General features: G+C 44.2%; 1 protein-coding gene across 5 annotated transcripts in view; it reads right to left on the minus strand.

Moving 5' to 3' along the window:
• The window catches only part of GOLIM4 (golgi integral membrane protein 4), a 47124-nt gene that overhangs the window by 15543 nt on the left and 5870 nt on the right, over positions 1-25711 (minus strand). Inside the window, exons 2-9 of one of the 5 annotated variants that reach the window (XM_068144948.1) lie at positions 12971-13045; positions 11692-11741; positions 10908-10961; positions 9313-9463; positions 7221-7306; positions 6357-6440; positions 2494-2658; positions 622-954 (exon numbers count right to left, since the gene is read on the minus strand). In XM_068144948.1, coding sequence (XP_068001049.1) covers positions 622-954; positions 2494-2658; positions 6357-6440; positions 7221-7306; positions 9313-9463; positions 10908-10961; positions 11692-11741; positions 12971-13045 — 998 coding nt within the window. The remainder of the gene's footprint in view (positions 1-621; positions 955-2493; positions 2659-6356; positions 6441-7220; positions 7307-9312; positions 9464-10907; positions 10962-11691; positions 11742-12970; positions 13046-25711) is intronic. The other 4 variants (XM_068144949.1, XM_068144950.1, XM_068144951.1 and 1 more) reach the window with 4 other exon arrangements.

Consider the following 25711-nt stretch of genomic DNA (forward strand, 5'->3'; position numbering starts at 1 on the left):
GGAAGGGACCTTAAAGATCATCTAGGCAGGGGCACCTTGAGGTGCAGAAGGCAGAGGTGGCACCTGCAAGATAGAGCAGACAGGACAGGTGAACCAACAAGGGATTCCATCCCCTGGATGATGTTTTCAGTACAAAGATAAGGGATCACTAGGATCCAGCCTCTTCTTCAATGGCAAGCAATCTGAGGACTCCTCTGTTCAGCCACTGGTACCAATCCACATGTTCCAGAATCTGATTCCTGTCTGCTGCAGAGTCCAGTCTGGGACTTCTGCCCCAGCATCAGTGGTGACAGCAATGACATTGCCATGAGGAGTAGGGTTCCTTAATAGTGTCTCTGTTTCATTAGAGTGTTCTTATTTCCATCCCAGCTGGTTTAGTTTCTTTCCAAACCCATCAGCTTCTCTCCCTTCTTCCCTTTGTCTTCACTTTGGGAAGACAGGAATACAGAGAGCCTCTGTCACTCGTCTGTGTGACCAGCCCAGTTCCCACCCCTGCTCCCCTTGACAGACTATGATGCTGATTTTACCTAGCTATCGGTGAGCTCAGCACAGAGTCAGCAATGGTCACAGATACCTCCCTTGCAACAGCAAATCTAATCAAGGAGTGAAAAAGCTGCATACCTCTGGATGCAGATGATCACCCAGCATATTAGTTTCCTCTTCTTTCTGTTCCTGGTTTTTCCACTCCTGCTCTTCTGGTACTTGATCCTGCTCCTCCTCCAGGCGCTCAGGCTGACCTGCCTGCTCCATTTCTTCCTCTTCGAGCTCTTTTTTGCGTTCCTCTTCAACTCGATCAACACGTTGCTCATCATCCTCGCCAGCCTCTTGTTGCTCCTGGATGTTTAGTTCTTTGGCATGCTGGCCATCATGAGCCCTTCTGTGCAGATGAAAAAGCTCAGCTTTATCTTCTTTTTCCTGGGTGTTTATTTCTTCTCTCTCTTTTGGCTCCTCATTCTGCAAAACATACACAAGACTTTGTATGCACAAGATGTGGATTTCATATTTTCCCATGAGCCAGACATGATGCATTTATTTGAGCCTGCAGCAGTGACACTGGAGCCAGGAGAGCCAAATGCCTGCTTTGGAACAAGCTGTCCCTCCTGCCAGTGTCAATGTTCAGTCTGCAGAAGAGAAGGTGCAGAGGAGACCTTATTGTGGCCTTCCAGTACCTGAAGGGGGCCTATAAGAAAGCTGGGGAGGGATTTTTTTAGCATGTCAGGTAGTGATAGGACTGGGGGGAATGGAGCAAAACTAGAAGTGGGTAGATTCAGATTGGATTTTAAGTAGTAGTTCACCATGAGGGTGGTAAGACACTGGAATAGGTTGCCCAGGGAGGTAGTGAAGGCCTCATCCCTGGAGGTTTTTGAAGGCCAGGCTGGATGTGGCTCTGAGCAACCTGTGTGAGGGGTCCCTGCCCATGGCAGAAGAGTTGGAACTGGATGATCCTTGAGGTCCCTTCCAACCCTGACAATTCCATGATAACTGATCCTGGGCTCTGCACAGCTACAGAAGGCATTGTACAATTACATCATCAAGCAGGTTAAGCCTCATTTTGTCTGAAGTAGAACAAAACTGCTACAATTCCTTATCTACAAAGAAAGCTTTGTATTTTTATTTCCTGGTAGGTCCTGCTGGCCACAGACCAAACCAAAACCACAACTGATATTTTGTAACATCTAGAATTTACCCATAACTTTGCCTTATTTCCCCCCTTCCTTTTTGAACACTGGTTAGCATGCCAGGTTGACCCACACTGACTTAAGTGTGCCACTGAAACTGTGCAAAAACACATGGAAAGGTAATTTCTTCATAACTTCTTAAAGCTCTTCTGAAGCACAGGAGATATCTAAAACTTTAGAGACTGCTTATTATCCAAAGAAATGAAGTTTTTACCAACTACTTAAACCAGCTTACAAGAAGCCTCTGAGCCTCTTCTTCTTCACCTGGAGAAGAGGAGGCTCAGGGGAGGTCTTATTGCTGTCTAGAACTATCTGAAGGGAGGTTGTAGCCAGGTGGGGGTTGGTCTCTTCTCCCAGGCGGCCAGCAGCAGAACAAGAGGACACAGTCTCAAGCTGTGCCCTCTTGTTTAGGAAGTTCTTCATAGAAAGAGAGATTGGCCATTGGAATGTGCTGCCCAGAGAGGTGGTGGAGTCACCATCACTGGAAGTGTTTAAAAAGAGAGTGGATGGGGCGCTTGGTGCCATGGTTTAGTTGATCAGATGGTGTTGGGTGAGAGGTTGGACTGTATCTCAAAGGTCTTTTCCAACCTGGTTAATTCTATTCTAAACCAGTGTTAAGTGCCATTTACAGAAAAAACAGTCCATCATGAACATATGTTTTCTACTGCTTAGTAAGATGAAACTCTCCTACTTCAGCTACTTAAGAGCTGACAAAGGTGTAGCATTACACATAGGCTTTTCATGTGAGTTAAGCACATAGTGAGTTGCTAAGAACCATTTCCCACAGTGTCTGCAGCCAGTCAGTACTTTCTACCTCCTTATGCTCTTCAGCCACAGCTTCATGGTGCATCAGGTCACTGGGGGGAGACGGAGCTCCCACCTCTGGCTGCTCGTTTGGCTGTTCTACCTTCTCGGGCTGTCGGAAACTTGGCATTTTGTTGAGCGTGTCCTTCAGCTGTCTGTACTCCTCCACCTGGGACTGAAGTCAACAGATGAATCATAGTGTGCCCAAATTAATGGCTTAATAAAATGTAGTCACCTCAGAGCAAACTCGATGGCACGACACGCAGTAGAAAGACTCAATACTCACAGCAGAGCAAATACCAAGGAGAGGGGAAAAAGGGACAGGAGCTTTGGAAATTGGTTGTTTCCACACACTAGATAACACTGGTTCATCACAATCTTTTCAGCCAAAGTGCCCATGCATACAAAATGGATTAGGGGAAAAAAAAAACCAAACCCAAAAACACACAACAAAACTCTGTGGGCCAAAGATGAAGGTTTGTTTTGTTCATGCCAAGCAGCTGAACTGTCAGAAGGGGAAGATGCAGTTTTCCTGGCAGGCAAGAAAGCAAGAGCAAACAAAAGCACCACCACTTCTCCTTCACTGGTAGAAAGTGGTGTGGTTCTTTCAGAAAAAGAAGTTTTCAAAGGATATGTACACATCATGAAAATGGCAAATCCTCAACATTTAGACAGGTGTTACACAAGACAACAGCCAACATACAGAACTGGGGCAAAGAAAGTCATAGTATACCGTTTGGTGAAGAGCGAGAGGAAAAGAGGGGGGAAAAGGAAAAAGAGAGAAAAATGTGAATTTCTAAAGGCTTCCTGAAATGCAACAGTAACATGTTGTAAATTGATATGACATTTCACTTTGAGAGTCATAGAATGGTTTAGGTTGGAAGATAGACCTTGAAGAACATCTAGTTCCAACCAGCCCACCATGGGCAGGGACACCTTTCACTAGCACAGGTGCCTCAAGGCTTCATCCAACCTGGCCTTGAACACCTCCATAGCGAGGGCAGCCTGCTCCAGTGTCTTACCACCCTCGCTGTAGAGAATTTCTTCCTAATATCCAGTCTAAATCTAGTCAAGCTTCAATCCATTCCCTCTCATTCTATCACTATACGCCCTTGTAAGAAGTCCCCTCCTAACTTTCTTGTAGACTCCTTTCAGGTCACTATAAGATATCCCCAGAGCCTTCCCTTTTCCAGGATGAACAGCCAGGAATTTCTCACAGCCTCCCCCCATACAGGAGGTGCTCCAGCCCTCTGGTACTCCTTGTGGGCCTTCTCTGGAGCTGCTCCAGTAGTTTGATGCCCTTCTTGTGTTGGGGGCACCAACTTTGTACAAGGTGCTTTCAAAAAGGTGTTAAAGTCCTGTATGAGAATGCAGACTGGTTGAGACACCAGGTCCTGTCTATATAGCAGACATACAAGACAGACTACTCTGTAAAGTCAGCTTTTGGAGAAGGACAGCATTTACAAAAGCTGACCAGCTGCAGACACACAAGGTGGTGCCTCATGAGACGGGTTCTCTATTGCTCCAGAGAGAAAGCTCCAGTGTGACCTCATAACTATATTCCAGCATCTGGAGAGGACCCACAGGAAAGCTGGGGAAGGACTGTTTAGAAGGGCATATAGTGGTAGGACAAGGGGCAACGGTTTGAAACTGGAGCATGGGAGATTTAGGGTGGATATTAAGAGAAATTTCTGCACAGTGAGAGTGGTGAAGTACTGGAACAGGTTGTCCCTGGAGACATTCAAGATCAGACTTAATATGAGTCTGGGCAGTCTGATCTAGTTGGAGGTGTCCCTGCACACTGGAGGGCTGGACAAGATGACCTTTGAAGGTCCCTGCCAACCCAATGCAATCTGTGAACTTGTCTACTGCCCCTTTTGAAGTCATCTCATAATCCTTTTTATAATTCAGGTTAAAAACTGTCTCCAGTTCCCACTCTGTGTGTTATGTGGCATCACAACAATCAACAGTACAGCAGCAGGGCAGGATGCAGTGACATCCAATGCAGGCTACTCATACAAAACAATATCCCCAGTGCTACAGCCTGAGATGATGCAATGAGGAACAGCTCCAAAGCCAGACACACCTCAAAGCATCTCCAAAAGCCTACGGCATCCCTTACTACACTGGGGCCTAGAAGTAAAGCAGAATGCACAATGGTTAACTCTTGTCATTCCAGAGGGATTACTTCTGCTTTCTCATTAACAGCTGGAGAGACCAGGAAGAAATTTTAGAAGGGGAAAAAAACAATAGTATTTACTGAACACAAGATGACTAGGCAGGGCTCTGTGGTTTCTTTTTTTCCCCTCTCCCCCTCTGCCCATGCAGAGAGAGAATCTATCAGGATATTCAAACAGTGCACGTCCAGATCAGAATTCAAGTGGCTGCATTCTGCTGCACGAGTCACTAAGCTGAACATTGTGATTCAAGGCCACAGCTCCAAAGGTATTAATACTGGCAGAGAGACAGGGTTTATAAAAATATATAATGAATCTGCCTGGCTGTTTGAGCCGTGGAAAAGTACAAAGATTACAATGCCTTGAAGATTCAGGTCACAAATTCATTAGTGCAGCACTGACTACTGATGTTTAATATCTAGAATATACTTAGAAATAGAGGGGTCATTTACTGAGCTGTGTGTTTCTGAGCAATAATCCCTTGTGGAACTTCCTGTGGCTGGTTTGCAGGAGAAGCCATGCAACTGTGCTAAACATCTTCTGTTCTGAAGGAATGTGCAAGACTCTTCTTGGAGGAAAGGCTCTCCCTGTGATAAATGGCTGACTGCAGATAGGAAGGCTTTGTGTGGCACAGGTTTTCTAATTAAAGAACTAACTCAAAGCCAGGAGAAGTGTATGGAGCTTCCCTTTGGATTTGGTGAACCTTAAATCAGTGCCTGCATCTGCCCTTGTGGAATTTCAGATGTTTGCAAACACATACCAAGAAGCTAACATGACCAAGGGGAGAAGAGCTTAACATTAGCTGCCAGAATATTTTAGGACTGGCAATGAAGATTCTCCATCGATTTAGTCTATGAGAGACTTTCCAGGTCTTTCCCTACTTTTTGAATATTGACACACATTGACATGCACAACAAGCAGAACTGGGGGGGGGGGGGGGGGAAGAAGATCCAATGCTTTTCCTGTTGCTAATAACTCTGTGGACCACAAAAACATTTAAAGGAAGAAAGTTAGTCAGGAATAAAGGTAACTTCACACTGCCTCATTGCCTTTCCCTCTGATCTTTCCCTGCTCCAGCATTACTCCTGCCTCCAGATTCCCTGTGGCCTACACAGCTTGTACTGGCACAGCTGAGTGAACCTGCCACAGTCTAGCAAAGTTTGCACTCCATGATAGTTCACTAGGAAATGACATTTAAGAAAGGTATTGCTGCTGCTGCTGCTTTAACTAATTTGAGTTCCACCTGGAGTTTATATTCCTCCATTTATACTCCACCTCTGTTGCTCTGATGTTTAGTCATATGAAGAGACTTCATAGTATACCAGCATCTTTTCAAGTGACGTGTGTGGATGTCAGAGTGTGGGATGTTAAGCTAACACATGTTCTATCAAAGAAGAAAGAGAAAGAAAGGTATTTGACAGCTCTGAAGGAAGCAGAGATTCTCTTCTGATCAGTAACACATGCACCCTGGAGCCTAGAATACAGCATTTTTGCTTTCCAACAGCCCTAGGATTTGTTGCAGCTTCTGATTAAGAGCAGCCCTTTTGACGCATGCATTTCCCTGCGGTGTGCAGCGTGGTGCTGACTGCAGGCTCCCCATGCGAAAGGCTGCATGCAGAACATCACAGTCAGCTCAGCTGGGAGAAACAAGTGGTAGGAAGGTTGAGAGCTGGTAGAGGCTGCTTTCCTTTCTGACCTGTGCAGCAGCTAGTGCACTCTTGTGGTCTTCCAGAGTCACTACAAGCTGGTTGTGTTGGGAGAGTAAGTTCTTATGCTGTTGCTACACAAAAAAGAACAACGTTACATGTTTTACACAAAGGAAATCAGGCAGCCTGGGGGATTTTGAACTAGCAAGATAATTCGATTTATTTCAAAAAAGAAACTCCTGAGCTGGAATGACAGCATTGATTTATTTGACAGGGAATGCATATTAAACAGAGAACGTGGGCATGCCAGGAAAGAAAATTTGTGGAGGCCAGGAGTTGCTTAACTAAAATAAAGTTGAAAGTTGGAATAGGTGTTGACGAATGTTTTAAAATAAAAGAGCTGCAAAACATCCACTTCAGCAAACTTAAGGCTAGTTGAGAGGCAACCCTGCCCCTGGCAGGGAGGTTGGGGCAGATGAATCTGCGATCTCCAAGGTCCCTGGGACAACTTGCCCAGAGAGGTAGGAGAAGCCCCATCCCTGGAACCATTCCAGGTTAGGCTGTTTGTGGCTCTGAGCAATCTGATTTAGATGACGTCCCTGTTCACTGCAGGGGGGCTGGACTAGGTGACCTTTAAGGTCCCTTCCAACCTAAACCATTCTATGAGTCTATGAAAACACAATTCTCAACTTGGAAAAAAAAATTAATTAAAAATCAAATTTCCAACTCCAATGTTTATACAAAATACTTCTCTCATTTATTTAAATGACCACGAGCCTGAAGTGGAGGTGGCAAAAGACAATTCAGCCACATTCCTTTCCTTTTGGCCACATAGTGGACACTACAAGTCTTCAGCACAGCTCAGTTTGTTAAAACTTGGGAAAATAGTTTCTGTTCCCTAAAGCAAAGCCTACCTTAACATCTTGTAGCTGGGTGTGTATGTCCTGGTGAGCTTTCCTCAGCTGTCTGTTCTCCTCCCGTAAGTTATAGAGGGATTCTGCTTAAAAAAAGCCAAATGACAGCCAGAATTTAAACCAGGTCAGATTTATACCCCTGGATGAAGCACCAAAATTAAGACTGTAACATAAATACAGAAAATCCTATACAGTTGCTATAGCACAAAGGGATTGGTGAGACACTGGAACAGGTTGCCCAGGGAGGTGGTAGAAGCCTCATCCCTGGAGGATTTTAAAGCCAGGCTGGATGTGGCTCTAAGCAACCTGCTCTAGTGTGAGGGGTCCCTGCCCATGGCAGGGGGATTGGAACTAGATGATCCTTGAGGTCCCTTCCAACCCTAACAAGTCTATGATTCTGTGATAATTGTACGGCTTGTTTATGTTACCTCCCTCCCTAGCCCTAAAAAACCCCACCACTCTTTGTATCTTCAAGCAGAAAATGATAACATTGGTTGAGTTTTATATCAGTGCACCCAGTTCACAACTGGAATTATGCATCATGGTTCACACAGGGGACTGCAGACAGCCAAATCCCAATCTCAACAAGGCAGAAAGAAAGCCATCCTTCCCTCTTCCCTCACATTACATCTGCTGAATGAGAATTTTACAGCACAGGACTAATCTATTCTTTCAGAAGAGGTGCCCAGATGGCCAGCATACTTAAAAAGCTTTACGTTCTGGGACCAGGGAGAGTGGCTTCTCTTCCCAGCTCTTACATTCTGTTGATGTGGAATATTGCAAGCAGACACAGGCAAGCTCTTCCCACACTCCAGGCTGCTAGGCTGAAATCCAGACCAGTCCAATGTATGACTTCATTGGTGTGGAACCAAGACACAAATAATAAATAAAGCCTCTGCCTGCAAATTATTGTGAAGACAAAGCTGCAGGCAGCTCCAAAACTAACTTGTGTTAGTGACACATGGCAGAAAGTGGCTGAAGGCCCTGGATGGAGAGAGTCCCATCCTTTTGTTCTAAACAATTGTGTAATTGGGACTGAAGAGGTCTGCAAACTGCAGTGAATCTCTTGAATAGGAAACTGGGTAGAGAACACAAAGATGAATACTTCATCATCATCCAAGTACACAGGTGCAACATGTTTCAGAGAAGCTGATACATACAGAGAAAATTAGGCTTAAAATGTATATGAAGTCATTTAATGAAGAGGCACAGCTAAATCTCTGATAGAAGTGGCAAACAATCTTAGAATGCCTTTTGATTACAAAAAGAGAGTCAGGAGGCAAATCCCTTTTCCCAGGTTTATACAAGCCTTAGAACTGAAAATGAAAGAGTGGATAAACCACCCTCTGGCATCTGACAGGCTTTTAAGTGCTGTGTTTCTTACTATTTCTCTAATCTAGACAGAAACACAAAGAAAACACACAAAGAGACTTCAGAAAGAGGCCAGGGAGAATCATCAATAAAATATAACTTATCAGGAGGCATAAGATGCACAAATGACCTGTTAGTGAGAAAAGAGGAATCACAGAATCAACCAGCTTGGAAGAGACCTCAGAGATCATCATCAAGTCCAACTGATCACCCAACCCTAATTAATCAGCCAGACCATGGCACTAAGTGCCTCATTCAGTCCCTTCTTAAACACCGCCAGAGACATCAACCCCACCCCCTCCCTGGGCAGCCCATTCCAATGGCCAATCTCTCTCCCTATGAAGAACTTCTTCCTAAGATCAAGCCTAAACTTCTCCCTGCACAGCTTGAGACTGTGTCCTCTTATTCTGGTGCTGGGTGCCTGGGAGAAGAGACCAACCCCCACCTGGCTACAACTTCCCTTCAGGGAGTTGTAGACAGTAATAAGGACTCCCTTGAGCCTCTTCTTCTCCAGGCTAAACACCCCCACTTCCCTCAGCCTCTCCTCATAGGGCTTGTGCACCAGACCCCTCACCAGCTTTGTCACCTTCTCTGGACACACTCGAGCAACTCAACCTCTTTCTTGGATTGAGGGGCCCAGAACTGGAAACACCTATCTGTCTCACACCACAGTGACAAATGCTTATTTTAATCTGGGCAGGCAGATACAGGTTAGACTTACCCTTCAGCTTAGAGATCTCCTGCTCTTTGTCCTGCTGCAGCTGCAAGTATCGCTCCTTGTGATCATTGAATGTTCTGCTAAACTCTTCCCCTTGTTTGCGGTGATCTTCTTCAAGGTCGGCATGCTGCTTCTTTAGCTCTTCATGTTGACTCTGCAAACACCAAGTTGGGTTCACTGCAGCAGTTCTGCAGATCTGGCTAATATTGTCTTTGGCAATTTGTTCAATGAGTCAGGATGAATAGGAAGCATTCATAACGAGAGGTTTATTATTCAAAGCATGCAGATTGCAGCTCCTTTCAAACACAGAATGATCTTTGTGAGGAGCAGTCTCTGGTTCTAGGGCTGTGTCACCTCACCCTGCACTTGCACTGTCCCACTGCTGAATGTGTCCAAGACACAGAATCAGACAGAATTAACCAGGTTGGAAAAGACCTTTGAGATCATCAAGTCCAACCTATCACCCAACACCATCTAATCAACTAAACCATGGCACCAAGTACCTCATCCAGGCTTTTATTAAACACCTCCAGGGATGGTGACTCCACCACCTCCCTGGGCAGCACATTCCAATAGGCAATCTCTATTTCTGTGACGAACTTCTTCCTAACATCCAGCCTAAACCTCCCCTGGCACAGCTTGACGCTGTCCCCCCTTGTTCTGATCGTTACATGCCAAGCAATGCAAAGCCTGATAAGTGAGCATTCCACACAAGTCATTGCATTTGATAACATTAGATCACCCACTGGAAAGCCTGACTAGGGAAATCTGCAGTAAATTATCTTTTAAGGGTGGTGGTGTAAGAGGAAGGCTCGAGGTGAGGAGAAAGTTCTTCACAGAAAGAGGAATTGGCCACTGGAATGTGCTGCCCAGGGAGGTGGTGGAGTCACCGTCACTGGAGGTGTTCAAAGGATTGGATGTGGCACTTGGAGCCATGGTTTAGTTGTCAGGAGGTGCTAGGTATTAGCTAATAGGTTGGACTTGATGATCTCTCAGGTTTTTTCCAACCTCATCCAACAGGGCTGTGAACACCTCCACAGAAGGGGAATCCATGACCTCCCTTGGCAACCTATTCTAGGGTCTCACCATCCTCACTGTAGAGAATTTCTTCCAATATCCAGTACGAATCTGCCCTCCTCAAGCTTTAATCTATTCCTTCACATCCTATCACTACAAGCCCTTGTAAAAAGTACTGGAAGGCTACTCTAAGGTTTACCCAGAGCCTTCTCTTCTCCAGAATGAGCAGTCAAGTCTCTTAGAGCCCTCTGATGATCTTTGTGGCCCTCCTCTGGGCCTGCTCCAGCAGTTCAATGTCCTTCTTATGCTGTGGGCATTCCAGGTGGGGTCTCACAAGAGCAGAGTAGAGTGGGAGTATCACCTCTTGTCCCACTGGTCACACTTCTGTTGATGCAACCCAGGACACTGCTGCCTTCTGGGCTACCAGCAACCATTGCTGGCTCATATTGAGCTTTTTGACAGATGACAGACCCAAGTCCTTCACCTTGAGACTGCTGTCAAGCCACTCTTTGCCTAGCCTGTATTTACACATGGGATTGCCCCAACCCAGCTGCAGGACCTTGGCCATCTCAGCTACCTACCTTCAACATCTGGTGCTGCACGCTCAGGGCACTGTAGCGGCTGTTTGAGTCTTGCTGCAACAACAAAATACTGCTGTTAAACAAAGCAATACTGACATTCCTCTAGGCTCTGGACATGCAGTTATTTAGGAGTCACAAGCCAAGGGGCCTAACTCCCCAGGAAACAAATTACTCTCTCTCCTTGCTCTGGATCACATCAAGCATATATACTTCACACTTACTGCAGGAACAATGTATTTTAACTTATGTTACTCAACTCACAAACTGCTCCCCAGCTCCAACATGAAGTAGCCATAAAATGCTAATTTACTTGCTTTATAAAGAGTTCTCTGCAGGTCTCTGGGTCTTTTGCCAGATACAGCTTTCCTTCTGGCACTTGGCATATAAAACAAAGTTTCTTGATGTTTTTATGCTTTCCTGTTCAAAGCCCATGTGTTAGAAAGTTGTCACTGTCCTTTTCCCTGAGGACTAAGCTACAAAAATGCTTTATTATTCCCCTTCCCCTTTAAGAATGGTAACATTATGTTTGAACTACCAGAATATAAACAGGAGGATATTTTCTCAATTAAATTTTCTGGAAATGTATTAGGATCTCCCATTGCAGCTCAAATAATTAGGAATTGCAGAGCACTTGCAGAGCAGAAATTGAATAAGGGAGTGCTTTTTCAATTAGCATTTTGCAAGACCTCTTCCTTTGAACAGCTGTAATTGCAAAGAATTTCCTTTTTCTAGCAACTCAAACAGCATTGACTATTAGGAACCTGTGGTGGGAATGATGACTTACCCTTCCTTTATTTAGTGTTTCCTGTGCTTCTAGTTTATAAACGAGAAAATCTGCAACACAGAAAGGGGGAAGAGCGATGGAATGAGCCACAAATGTTAGAATCTGTACTTAAAGAAGAGAATTTATCCACACAGCAGTTGTGCTAAAATATTTATGCAGTTAACAGTTTCCCAAAAGATCTTCAGAACAAACAAACAATGGAGAATTGAGCAGAAGTGCTCCAATTTTGACAAAATGTTTTCACTTTTTCATTTCAAACATTTTCATTAGAGTTTCCATATCTTAGTATGAGATGCAGGGCTACAGGGCTGGCTAATTAAATTTGCTCCCTGAACTCCCTCAGCAGAGGCCCAGTGGCATCATTCAGAAAGAAAAAGATGTTAATAAACTGAGTATTCTTGTATTGGAATTAAAAATCAGGTACTCTACAAAGTGTGAAAGTCTAGACTAAGTTTAACCAAAGGAAAAATTTCCCCTTCTTTTGCTCTTTGATTCGCTTTTCTGGCTTTGAGAACGCCAACTCGCCTCTGCACAGCCATGGGAAGAGCTCTACACTAGATGGCACCAGAAAGCCATCCACGACTGCACCCTCTAAAAGAATTTCTTACACGTCCTTCATCTTTGCTAAAGCAGTTTGCTTTAATTCAGAGGCTGAGTCCCCAGTTTTGGGAAGAATATGGGCATTGCTCTGAAAATTGTAGGGAATTTAGAGTAACCAAGGACAAGGAGAAAACTCAGAGGATTGCATTCTGCTGACGTTTCAGAGGGCATATGTGTAAGAAACATAACGTGAGCCACCATTTCCCCCTCACGCACCCCACACCCCGCCCTGGAAACTAGTTTTAAGCAGGAAAATCTATGTAAGCAAAGCATGTGTTTACCCCTAAGCATGTGTAGTAATACTGATTTGGAGTCTAATTTCACATCTATGGAATGCAGGAGAAGATCCCATGGCTTTGGTAAGCCAGAACAGGATTGACATGTGCCCACACCCCACGCAGGGGTTAGGTTTATGTACATCAATACAGACATACTCTGAGTATACTGTGCCACATTGCAGTGATCTGTAAGCAGCACTAAACCAGATTATTCCTTTTAAAAACAGATTAAATAGATGAATAAAGTGAATACATTTAGAAGATGTAATGAACAGACCACCACGGACCTGCCAAGGTAGTGTTCCTAGTGTGTTGCACTTCGGTAATCATCTGAAATTCAGCAAAATGCATCTAAAATAATCAAGTTATGTTCAATGTCCAAGTGAAAAGCACATTTTTACCTTCTTTTGCTTTCTTGTGTTCAAGCCTCTCCTTTTGTAATGACTTCTCTAATCTTGACCTGTGCTCATATACAACTGAAAAGAGAAATGTTGAACACAAATCACTTACAAATTAACACAACAAAACCCACCCTCCGCCCCCAGCACACCCAGAGAGCACAGAATGGAGCAGGGAAGTACAGGAGGAATGAGGTCATAGGATAAAGGACTCTTTGCATCATTTGGGACAGGGACTTTAAAAGTGTTTTATTGATCCCAAATTCTGGGTTATTTCCATTGCATAGACCTAGAATGTGATAAACATGTCAGTGATCTGTTCATGGAGGCTGTCAGCTGTGGTGGATCTGCATGAAAGCTACCACATCCTCTCCTTGTCCCATGCTTTCACTCTCTCCTGCCTTCTTTGCAAGGAGACAAGATGTAAGGACAAGCTTATTGCCAGAGTAAATCCTGGTAGCAAACAAACTGTCACAAGGAGGGAAGAGAGATGCATAAGAACAGAAGTGCATGGAGAGCTGTAGTAGTACACCATACAGGATAGGACATGGAGAACCTGAGATCCATTCTTAAATTCTTCTAAAAACCTGGACAATTCTGTTTTCTGCAACCTTCTTTTTCCTAAAGCCTGGATAACAGCATCTTTTTACACCACAGCACTACTGAAGACAGCCTGCAAGATGACATGCTTAGGCCTAATGTCCTGCTTTACTTAGCAAGCATGTGCTGACAGCAAGCACACACATGCTAAAGCACCTCGTACTCACAATAAACACAACCTGAGGAGGATCTGGGGACTTCTGAGGGTGTTTTCTATCCCACAGTTAAGGCAACAAGGCAAGAACAAAAGAAATCACCTGAAGAGCTAGCACAGCAAAAGTAGAAATTCCTCCCCACAAGGCTAGGGCACCAGAGACTGCTCACCAGGAAGTCACGGAATCAGAATCCACCAGCTTGGAAAAGACCTCAGAGATCATCAAGTCAAACCTATTACCTAATACCTAACACCTCCTGACAACTAAATCATAGCTCCAAGTGCCACATCCAATCTTTTATTGAGCACCTCCAGGGATGGGGACTCCACCACCTCCCTGGGCAGCACATTCCAATGGCCAATTACTCTTTCTGGGAAGAACTTTCTCCTCACCTCCAGCCTAAACTTCCCCTGGCACAGCTTGAGACTGTGTCCTCTTGTTCTGGTGCTGCTTGCCTGGGAGAAGTGACCAACCACCACCTGGCTACAACTTCTCTTGAGGTAGTTGTAGACAGCAATAAGGTCTCCCCTGAACCTCCTCTTCTCCAGGCTAAACAACCTCAGCTCCCTCAGCCTTTCCTCATAGGGCTTGTGCTTGAGACCTCTGCCCAGCCTTGTTGCCCTTCTCTGGACACATTGAAGTATCTCAGTGTCCTTCAGTTTGGAAATAAACTTGAATCCTAACTGATTTTTTTAAAATCCATTTATGCATTTCCTTTCATTGAGTCAAAATCCCTGCACAACAGTCTAGAGATGAATGAAGAAGTGGTCTGTGCACAGCAGCACAGCCAAAATTCAACAGGCTGAGGGGCAACTCTCAGTACAACCTGCACCATCCTCAGCAGACTGGGCAACAGTAGTCTCGCTGTGTGTCATGCAGCAGGTCACTGTCCCCTCCACTGGGGCCAGTGTGTTTCTTTAGAAAGATCTGATATCCCTGGCTAACTCTACAAGCCCTTAGAGCTGACACTGCTACCAGAAGAGGTGGTTCTGCTGCTCCTTTTCATGCTGTCCTTTGCTTTCACTGTTATGGGTGACAGCAGGAGCTAGCAGTTTGGGACAGAGTGCGTAACACCTTCCTTTGTGGGGACAGAATGTATAACACCTCGAAAGAGTCCAGCACAGATCCATGAGGATGATTAAGGGAATGGAAAATCTGCCATATGAGGAGAGAGTGAGGGAATTGAGGGCTCTCTAGAGAAGAGGAGACTGAGAGGTGACCTCATCAATGTTTATAAAGATGTAAAGGGTGAGTCCTGAGAGGATGGAGCCGGGCTCTGCTGGGTGGTGCCAACAACAGGACAAGGGGCAATGGGTAGAAATACAGGCATAAGAAGTTTCACATTAATATGAGGAAGAATTTCCTCACTGTGAGGGTGGAACAGGCTGCCCAGGACTCCCTCTCTGGAGATAGTCAAAACCCACCTGGATGTGTTCCTGTGTAGTGTGGTGTGGGTGATCTCATTCTGGCAGGGGGATTGGACTGGATGATCTTTTGAGGTCCTTCCAGCCCTGAAATTCTGTGATTCTTCTGGTGGCTGTGCCAGCTTGTACAGTTTTTAGAAGAGCAGTAGTAAGGACTTACAGTACCCTGGAATGCTGGATAGCATGGCAGGGGGCAGACTGCTCCAGGTTTGATCATAGCAGGCAGAGACAACCTTACTTCTGAATTTTTATGGCATGACAACCACTCTTGGCTGTTATCAATGGTCCAATAGAGCAATTATGACATCTCTCAGCACAGAAATTTCCTTGGCACTGTCTCCCAGCAATTTATGACCCTCAAAGACTGTCTGATGTGACTGCAGCTCCTTTGCACACACTATTCCAGAATGGATTTTACTTTTATGACTTCATCTGTTTGTTGTATCCACATGTATTTAGGACATCCAATATCCTCTGGCAGAGAGGCCCACCACTGAGCTGCCAGTAATGCAGCCTTTCATTCAGCTTGTGTCTTGGACATCTAGTTTTGGATGTCTCAAAAGCTGTGGAGCACATCAGCCCCTATTTACCCTTCCCTCACCACCTGGTGTCATTAGGTCAAAGAATGCACTACCTGAAAGAGCCTACCAAGTTTACAGCAAAGATATTAACTGAACCTCCTCCAACTGTACAATTACACCTGCTCAAGGTCAGTTTAATACAAATACCTTTCCTTGTCCAGATTATAATCTGCACTCTTTTAAGGAATTATTAATTGGTATTAACAGAGAGGTGATTTTCCCTTCAAAACAGGGAAACTCATTTTCTGTCAAGCAAAGCACTGGTGAAAATGAGCCTGCAACAGGAAGCATCAAATAACAAAGTGTGTCTAGGCAGCCACTGAAAACTCCTCTTGCACATGTTCTTAATTCCACCAAGGTGCATTCTGCAGGCTCTTCAGCTGCTGGGTTATCTACAAGCATTTACATTTTGGCTTAGCAGCTGGATTGCTAATCAATCCTTGTCATCTATCCCTACTTTGCTATTTATCTTCTAAAGTCAAGGGCATCAGTCAAGATGAACTAAGGTATCAGCATCCTCTGCAGGAAAACAAGCATGTAATGAATATTCACAAAGTCACCAGCAAGAAAGCTTTCAGGGAAGGGGGGGGGGGGGGGGGGGTAAAAGAAAAAGCCCAAACAGCAGCATTACAGTAATGATTTATCTAGGCACCAAAGATTGTGAATGCCAAATTAAATTGCAAAAGGAACAGTGGCTGTAGCATAGCAACTCAGGAGAGAGATGAAAATCCATAATGGGTTTCCCTTCCTGTGCAATCGGGGTGAAATCAGCTTCTGGCAAACAGACTAAACCGCAAACGGACTCGGAGGTAACGTTTTCCATTTCACTTTATTGTCTGCAAGCTTGCACCTTCCTCAGCTCCTCTCAGCCTTTTAACAAGCGTGGGGGAGGAAACCTGCACAGCAAACTCATACTAAGGGCAGAAACAAAGGAGAGAGGATGCAACTATATGGATTTTAGGGACCGTGGCACTCTACTTTTCACAAATAAGTGCATCACTGCTGAGCTTTGGCTTTCCTGTCTTGACTCTGTTCTTGCAACCCATGTCCTGCACCCCCCCTCCCAGGAAGTGCATCCTCACTTCTACCTTCAGTGTGCCAGCCTCTGAAATACAGGAACAAAGCTGGCAGTGTCTTAAAAATAGCCCTTCAGATGGACAAACAGGGCTAAGAAAAACTTCCTGCTACACCTCTTCCCTTCTAGTTTATTTACTAGTTGGTTCAGCAATGCTCTCCTCTGATAAAAATCCTTAATGTGCAATGTAACAAAGATTTTGATTAATTATTTGGAAACTGAGCTTCCAGATTTTGTCACTTGCTCTTTTGGGGAGCAGAGTGCAGGTCAGATTCTGCTAAGTACATACAGGAGCTTATCTCCCCTCAATGTAAATTATTCTCATGCCTCAAAAACTTCCTAGGCAAGGAGAGTCCAAACTACAGAGCTCTTAGCACTAAAGCAGAGGATTTCTCCTCATTCACTGCCAGCCTGGACAGAAGATGTCTGAGCAAGAATCTCCAAAGAAATAAACACATTGAAACCCCTTCTTTTCTATTACAGGTTTCTCAGCTGGGGGTGTGGAACCTATGTAAGGAATCTGATGAATTCTCACTGGTGTGATGCACCAACAAAGCACTTCACAAATCATTTCTTCCTAAGGTAAGTTCTTGATTTGGTACCAATCTTTGCACAAATAACTGAACCTTGTTTCTGTGTTGTACTTAATAAAATGGTTAAAAAGAAGGGGGGAGGGGGAGCAAACACTGACATCTAACAGCTAATGGGCACCATTCCAAAGCTGGAATAACTGCAGGTATGAGTTTAATTCTGTAAGTGACCTATATAATGTAACCTACATGAATGAACAGAGAACACCACACACTCACAGAGAGGTGACCCAGCCTCAAAAAGCAGAGCCCTGGTAACATCGCAGCTAGTTAAAACACCTTTCTCCTTCAGCAAGGAAATATTTCACAGTCCTTGAACTGCTCCCAATTAAACCAAGTCTTGAAGATTTTTCTCATACAGAAAAAAAGAATTAAAAATAAAAACAAAGTGGAGGAGAAAGGGAGGGGGTGTGATGCTCCATAGGTTCTCAGAAGATCACACCACTTTGAGCATTGCTGAACATTAATTGCAACACAGGAGTCAAGCAATGTGATGAAAGAAAGCTTTAACAGTCATGGGTAGTGCTCTTATCTCTGCTTTGCACCTCTAAGCAATACAACTGTTACTATACAGTGATGGCCTATTTTGCTCATTTAAAAGAAAAGTGTTTTCTATGCTACATTATCAGCAGTTCTGCAACTGTGTTACCCTGGTATTCTGGTCTGTGGAAGCATGACTTCAGAGCCTGAAACACCCCAGCTCCCACTATCTGGAAAATTAACAGTACACTGGGATTTAAATCTACCCAATGCAAGAAATGGTATTAATGTCAACGTTGTAGTTTCTTTCACAATTATGCAATCTTCCTCTGAGCTTACAGTAAAGGCTTTCATTTAGAACCAGCACATTTCAGTAGTTCTGGCAACATTTCAGTGTGATTTTCCCTCAGACTGTGGCAGAGTTGATCTGAACCAGCAGTGTGTGGAAAGCCACACTGGCACTTTTCTAGTAACACTGTGAAGGGCTGGAGGACACAGACTTGTTGGAAAAATACAGGGAATTTCCAGTTCTTGTCAGTGCAAACAGAGCCATTTAAAATGTCAAGCCATGCAAGAAGCTCTTCTGATGAGAGCAGAACATTTCCATGTGCCAAGAAAGAATCCCTTCAATACAGGATGTAGGAGAGATTTTCTAGTCCACTGACAATAGCAAAAATTTTCATCTCAGAAGATATTTCTTGACTCATCTGATGCTAACATTTTATGCTGGGAGAACATGGCAGGGCCTGCTCCCCAAGCTTCCAGCTCTGTATGTGATTAAATCAGTGAATCTGGCTTCAGACAAGAAGATTCACTATTTCACTGCTGATAATCTTATCAGAGAAGACATGATCAAACTGTTCTGGACAAGTATCAGGATTCCTTAGTGGAATACAACCCCTGGTCACAGTATACACTCCAGCTATTTCCCAGACTCTCAATTGAGATCTTAGTAATAAAGAGATATTGCAGTGGCATTGCAAAACATCAAAGAGACAGTGGAAGCATTCCCACAATACAGAATACAAAAACTGTGGTTTAAGTATAGCATAAGAAAACAACAGGACACAGTCCCAAGCTGCACCAGGGGAAGTTTAGGGTGGAGGTGAGGAGAAAGTTCTTCACTGAGAGAGTCACTGGCCATTGGAATGGGCTGCCCAGGGAGGTGGTGGAGTCACCATCCCTGGAGGCGTTCAAGAGGGGATTGGACGTGGCACTTAGTGCCATGGTTTAGTCATGAGGTCTGTGGTGACAGGTTGGACTCAATGATCTTTGAGGTCTCTTCCAACCTTGGTGATTCTGTGATTCTGTATCATTAGATAAACTACATATTTACAATCTATTGAACAAAATATTGAAGCTACTCTGTACTTTATGCCCTTGATGTTTGCTGGGTTGAATGTACACACAAAGGGACAGAAATAGAAGCCAAGATAATGAGAAACTGATTGTGTATGAAAAATAAGCATTTTTCTGCCTTAATTAAGGGACAGGCAGGGATGGATGGCTCTCATTTTGCACACTGAAAACCACAACCAGCACTGCATGGAGTAAGAAAATCACATTTACTTTAAAGCAAATTCCTGCACCTTTCAGTTTATTCAGATAAAGATCAACCAAGCAAGAGCTTTGTCAAATTACAGCCAGCCACTGCAAAAAACAAAAAAAGGCAGAATTCCTCCTGCCAAACTGAACCACGCATCAGCAGTTGCACTTACAAACAAACACTGCTTTGACTTAAGGCTTTTGTCATGTATGTTGCTCAGAGATTTAATTTTAAGAGAGAAGATGGTGTTTCAGATCTGGATCTTCATGTTCAGGGATTTTTGTAGTGTCTGTCAGAGACCTACTGCTGATTTCAATTGCACGAGGAGAAAGTGGAGAAGAGAAGGCTCTTGGCAGACTTTAGAGCAGCCCTCCAGCACCTGAAAGGGGCTTTATAAGAAAGCTGAGGAGGGACTTTCTACAAAGGCTTGTAGTGACAGGACTAGAGGGAATGGCTTGAAGCTTGAGCAGGGCAGATTTAGATTGGATATTAGGACGAAATTATTTAGAGTGAGGGTGGTGAGACACTGAAACAGGTTACCCAGGGAGGTCATGGATGTTCTCTCCATGGCAGTGTTCTAAGGCCAGGATGGATGAGGCCTTGATCTATTTGGGCTAGTGGAAGGTATCCCTGCCCATGGCAGCAGGGTTTGAACTAGGAGATCTTTAAGGTCCCTTCCAACCCAAACCATTCTATCAATCTATGATTCTACTGCATTCAAGACCCTTTATACAAAACAACCTGTCCCATAAAATAAATGTGTTCCTCTGACTCAGTACTCCAAAAAAGAACTAGAACTGGAGAATGGGACTTGAGCAAATTATGGAGATTTGGGGTTGACAAGCTTAAGGTCAGGCAGCACCACACCAGAGTTATACGCCACAGCACCCTGCTCCCAAAGCAGAGTGATTCTACACCAATGAGATGCACAACTACTACCAACAGCTCCACAGAGACGTAGATGTACACTGATGAAACACCTGCTCTTAACCTGGTCTACTGCTAAACAGTGACTTAAGAGCTACCAAAGGTAGAAGAGAACTCACTATATGCATTTGGATACAACATTCTCCATCTTGGAACACTGGGATTTTCTCAGGGTAGGTCAAACTATATCTGAAAAAAACAAAGACTAGTTTGGGAATTACCCATAGCCTGGTAGCTGACACAACACCATGTGCTGGGAATCCATTCCAGCTTACAGCTGACTCCTTGACTGAAGCTGTGGGACTCTTGCTTTTGGCTCTGCAAATTCCAACTCAGTCCTTGCTGTCTTGCCCAGGACAGAAACGATCACTGGTGCTCTCTATGAAACTTGCCTTCTATCAAGGGGTTTTCCCCACGCTAACACTGCAAAGCTTGAACAGATTAGACAAGGTATCAGAACTAATCACAAAAGAACTTCAAAAAGCTCTGGAATGTGTGGAGAGTTCAGATAAGCACATAAGAAAATTCACATGCTTATCAAACCTTCAGCTTTGCATCCTCAACAAGAAAAGACGAAATTTGAAGCACAACATGGAGAAGTGTTGCAGATCTTAGAGGCTTGGCTTTGACTGAAGCTCAGGAAAGGGGGGGAGATGCTGGAGAATTTGGCACACTAATGCCATTCACCTCAGAAAAACATGATTATATTTCCAAGAAATAGTTGTGGCCTCCATTCAGTTACAAGAATAACATGAGAAGTAATTTTTTAACTGGAGGAAACATCTACATTTAACACATCCCCTTTTTTTTTTACTCTCCCTGCATCCTGGACTCCCTCTCTTAAAAGCCAATAACACCTTGAGGAAACAACAGATTTGACAACAAAATTGCAAGATAGGTTGGGCTTTAGGGAGGTATTTATCATGTTGAAGCAGCCAACTGTAATAGCTACTGCTAAAAACACAAGTTTGAGAAGGCTTATTAAATGCAATTAAATGTTTAATCCCCAACAGTTAGGCTCCAGACATGACTTTATTAGGAAAGAGACCACATTTGCCACCCCAGGAATGATTTCTTCCAACCTTTGGTGCCACCCATTGCTAAGACATAGCAGGACAGATAAGCACCTCACCTTGCATATGATGTTTTTTGTACACCTACCTATCACAGGGTCACAGGATGTCAGGGGTTGGAAGGGACCATCAAGTCCAACTCCCCTGCCAGAGCAGGACCATACAATCTAACTCAGGTCACAGAGGAATGCATCCAGAAGGGCCTTGAAAGTCTCCAGACAAGGAGACTCCACAACCTCTCTGTGGAGCCTGTTCCAGTGTTCTGTGACCCTTACAGTAAAGAAGTTCCCCCTTGTGTTGAGGTGGAACCTCCTGTGCTGCAGCTTACATCCATTGCTCCTTGTCCTATCACAGAGAGCAAGTGAGCAGAGTCTGATTTGGGGACTTCAACATTTCTCCTATGAAGAAAGACTTGAGAGAACTGGGGCTGTTTAGTCTTGAAGAGGAGGCTGAGAGGGAATCTTATCAATGTCTATAAATATGTGAGGCATGGATGTCAGGACAAAGGTGATGGTGTCTTTTTTGATGGTGCCCAGTGACAGGACAAAGAACAATGGGCACAAGCTGGAACACAGCAGGTTCCACCTCAGCATGAGGAGAGACTTCTTCACTGTGAGGGTGATGGCGATGGCACACTGGAACAGGCTGCCCAGCGAGGTTGCAGAGTCTCCTTCACTGGAAGCATTCAAAACCCACCTGGATGCATTCCTGTGCAGCCTGCCTTTGGTGATCCTGCTTTGGCAGAGGGGGTTGGACTTGATCTCTAGAGATCCCTTCCAACCCCGTACATTCCATGTTAGGATCTAGATAAAATGTATTTGTGTATCTATTCAGAAACTAGTGCAAAATTGACACTGGAGAAAAAAAGATGTGTATAAACACATACTCCCAGCATGTTAGGGGCTGGAAAAAATCTCTGGGGATCATCTAGTCCAACCCCCCTGCTAAAGCAGGGTCACCCAGAGTATGTTTTGCAGGATCAGGTCCAGGTGGGTTTGGATTCTCTGCAGGGAATACTCCTCTGGGCAGCCTGTTCAGTGCTCTGTCACCCCAAAATGGAAGAAGTTTTTCCTTATGTTGAGGTGGAACTTCCTGTTTTAATGGTCTGTAGCTGAAACATCCATCTGCATTTTTTCCCCTAAGGGGTTATGGAGTCTCCTTCTCTGGAAACATTCAAGACCCATCTGTGTGACCTATGCTAGATTCTATGGTCCTGGCTCTAGCAGGGGGATTGGACTTGAAGATCTCCAGAGGTCCCTTCCATCCCTTAACATCCTGTGCAAATCTGATGTAACAGCTACAGTTATCACCTGACAAAACTGCTTCCTTAAAATAGTTCTCAAGAGCTTTAACGCCGGGTACTTGGAGTCAGCTCCAGTTGTGTGTGTCCACAAAATATAAAATGCATACAGGAATCAATGGTCTGAGTTAGAGGTTCAGAACTGGTTTATTGTTTGGTACCAGAAGATCGCTGTCAAACTTCCAAACGCGCTTCTGAGTATGACGGATTAACTGAAACACTGGAAATGGCATTGTTCAGCAGGGTGGCATGGATAGCAATAGGCTGCTAGCTGTGCCCTCCAGGAGCACAGGCAGGCCATACTTCTCTCAACATCCCTGTAATTAAGCCCTGGAAATGCCTGCCAAACTCAGGGATCTGAGTCACCTCAGGAAAATAAGATCCTAAAATAATCTCAGATACCTTGGGGGGTGTGGAAACGTGGTGAAAGAGGTGGAGTAATTGCAGTTGCTTTTATTTCTTAATTAAGGACACATAGTAGGAAAAACGTGGGAAGTTTGGTTTATACTGGATCATGATAAAAAGATCAGAACTGCACAGAGCTCAGGAGACCCTTCTTTAAACAAGGAAGAACATCCAGACAGGCTGAATTCCTTAAGTGCTTACCTTGGGCTCCAATGTGACTAGAAATTCATTCCCCTGAACCCTAAAAATCCCCTCCAACCCTCCCCCCCCCAAAACAAAATCACCCACCAAAAGATTCTGCCTTAATTAGTTGCTCTGTATAGATAATTCTTTCAGTAATGTGAATTATTTAGCTTTTATTACCATTAAACCTCAAAGCAGCACCTGACTTTCAGCAGGATTTAATGACTTTCTCTCTGCCAGGATCCTATTCCTAAAGGAGAAAAGTGAGGTCTATTAACCACAAATTGCTGGCATTATGCTCACCACTATATAAGAGATGCTATAATGTGTACTTGCCTCAGAGTGGGTGGAAGCCTTACTCATAAGGTTGCCCCACCTAGATGCAAGGCTGCATCCTGCCCGTGAAAGCAGCCAGCCCAATGAGACAATGTGTTTGGAACATCACAGCTAAAGCTTCAGAATTGAGTTTTGCTCACATAGGAAGTAAGGAAGGAATCTGACTGTTGTTTAAGCTTTAACAGTAAAGCAACAATCTTACCTGATCCACTCCAGGAGTGCCTAACTCTCAGACAGTAATTGTGAAGTTTTGTCAGTACAGTTGCAAACTCATAAGCACCCGGAGACTCTCCCCACATTCCATCCTTGGCACAGCCAGATACCGCTTAAGCTATGTTGCTGACAACAGGATTTCTGGCTCAGTTCGCAGCTGCACTGTCAGATCATAACTGTGGCTGTTTCACCCTTTGCTTCTTTACTGGTCTCCCTCCAAAGCAGCTGACAATGCTTTAGTTGATGTCAAACCTTTGCCTGCTAGGAATACATGACAGAAGCAGCCAAAATGCAAACTCAGAGTGTCCACCCATCTCACCTTGCTCCTCCTCTCTCAGCTCTCAAGTCTTCATAAACCCAGAGAGATCAATCACTCACAAGCTTTAAAAGGCTTAAATCCTCATCAGGAACATTTAGGTCAGGATAATGGCTCTAACTTGCATCAGCCTGTTAACTATTGGGCCCAATATTAAACTGGGGAGGGGACCAACAAAACCCAGGGAAGGAAATCACCCTATTACCTCATGCTGCTTTAGACTACATCCTCTGTGATTTTCAGCCCAGATTCCAACTTGGAAGCAGATGTAACATTGCAGCATTGGTAGAAATTTATGTCCATGAGGAAAGTGGTTTAAGGGCACTCAGGCATGGATTACAGGAATTAAAAAACACCCCAGACATTTGCTCAATTTACCTTTCTAGTTAAAGAGCTCAACTGCTGGGACTCTCATTTGCTACAGATCTAGAAGCAGCAGGACTTAAATCCCAAATTAAAACTGAACCCAACAAAATTCTGGCACCTTTTCTGTACTTGGATTATGAAGAATCACAGAATGATTTGGGTTGAAAGGGACCTTAAAGATCATCTGGTTCCAAATAGAAACCAAGAAATCTTGTCAATTCCAGATAACCCAAAAGCTTCAGATTGAGCTGTAAACCAGACACATACCTATGTAGATACAGATTATATACACACATGCATGTAAACACAAATACATTCAAGTACATATTGCAGCACACAATAGTCTGGGATGGAAAGGACCTCCAAATGTCATCTAGTCCAACCTCCCTGCAGTCACCAGGGACATCCTCAACTAGACCACGTTGCCCAGGGCCTCTTCCATACTAAGATTTTGCACAGGTAACTTCAGATGTTTAATGTGGTTTATGTATTTAGAACACTAAATACCCAGTGGAAAATGACAAAAGACAAATCCTTAGATGAGGTTACAAACCAAAGCACTGCCTTTTCAGTAAGCCAGGCAGCAGAATCTGGGGAGCTGTATTGGCCATTTCAGGCAGTTCTGTAACTTGGTGCTGAAGCACTCCCACGTGCCAATAATACAGAGAACTAACCTCTGCTATTGCAGTGCTGCCACAGATCTTTCAGCCAGCCACAGCACACAATCAAAATAAGCACTGTAGTGTTACAGGCAATCTGAAACTAATAGGAATGACAGGAATTCAGGCTGCTGTTATTATGGAGAACAACCAAACCATATAAAGGCTGTGGAGATGTAGCTCTACTTCTATGGTGCATGTGAAAAAAACAAGCCATCCAAACTACTCTTGTTTCTTCTCAGCTCTGCCAACTGAAGGTTTTAAGTTTAGAATAGATTACTGTAAAAGAGGGGCGAGATAGTGTGGTACATCCACATCTGGATCACAGAATCCCAGCACAGTGAGGGTTTGAAGGGACCTTTGGAGATCATTTAGTCCCATCAGGGTCGTGAAAAGAAGATTGCCAGAATCACATCTAAGCAGGTTATGAAGGACTCCAGAGGAGATGACTCCATAACCTCTCTGGGCAGCCTGTCCCAGCTCTCCAGCACCCTCATATTAAAGAAACTTTTCCT

Source organism: Melanerpes formicivorus, unplaced genomic scaffold (genome assembly GCF_026170545.1).
Source record: "Melanerpes formicivorus ecotype bairdi unplaced genomic scaffold, bMelFor1.0.p_v2 SCAF_12, whole genome shotgun sequence".
Classification (NCBI taxonomy): Eukaryota; Metazoa; Chordata; class Aves; order Piciformes; family Picidae; genus Melanerpes; species Melanerpes formicivorus.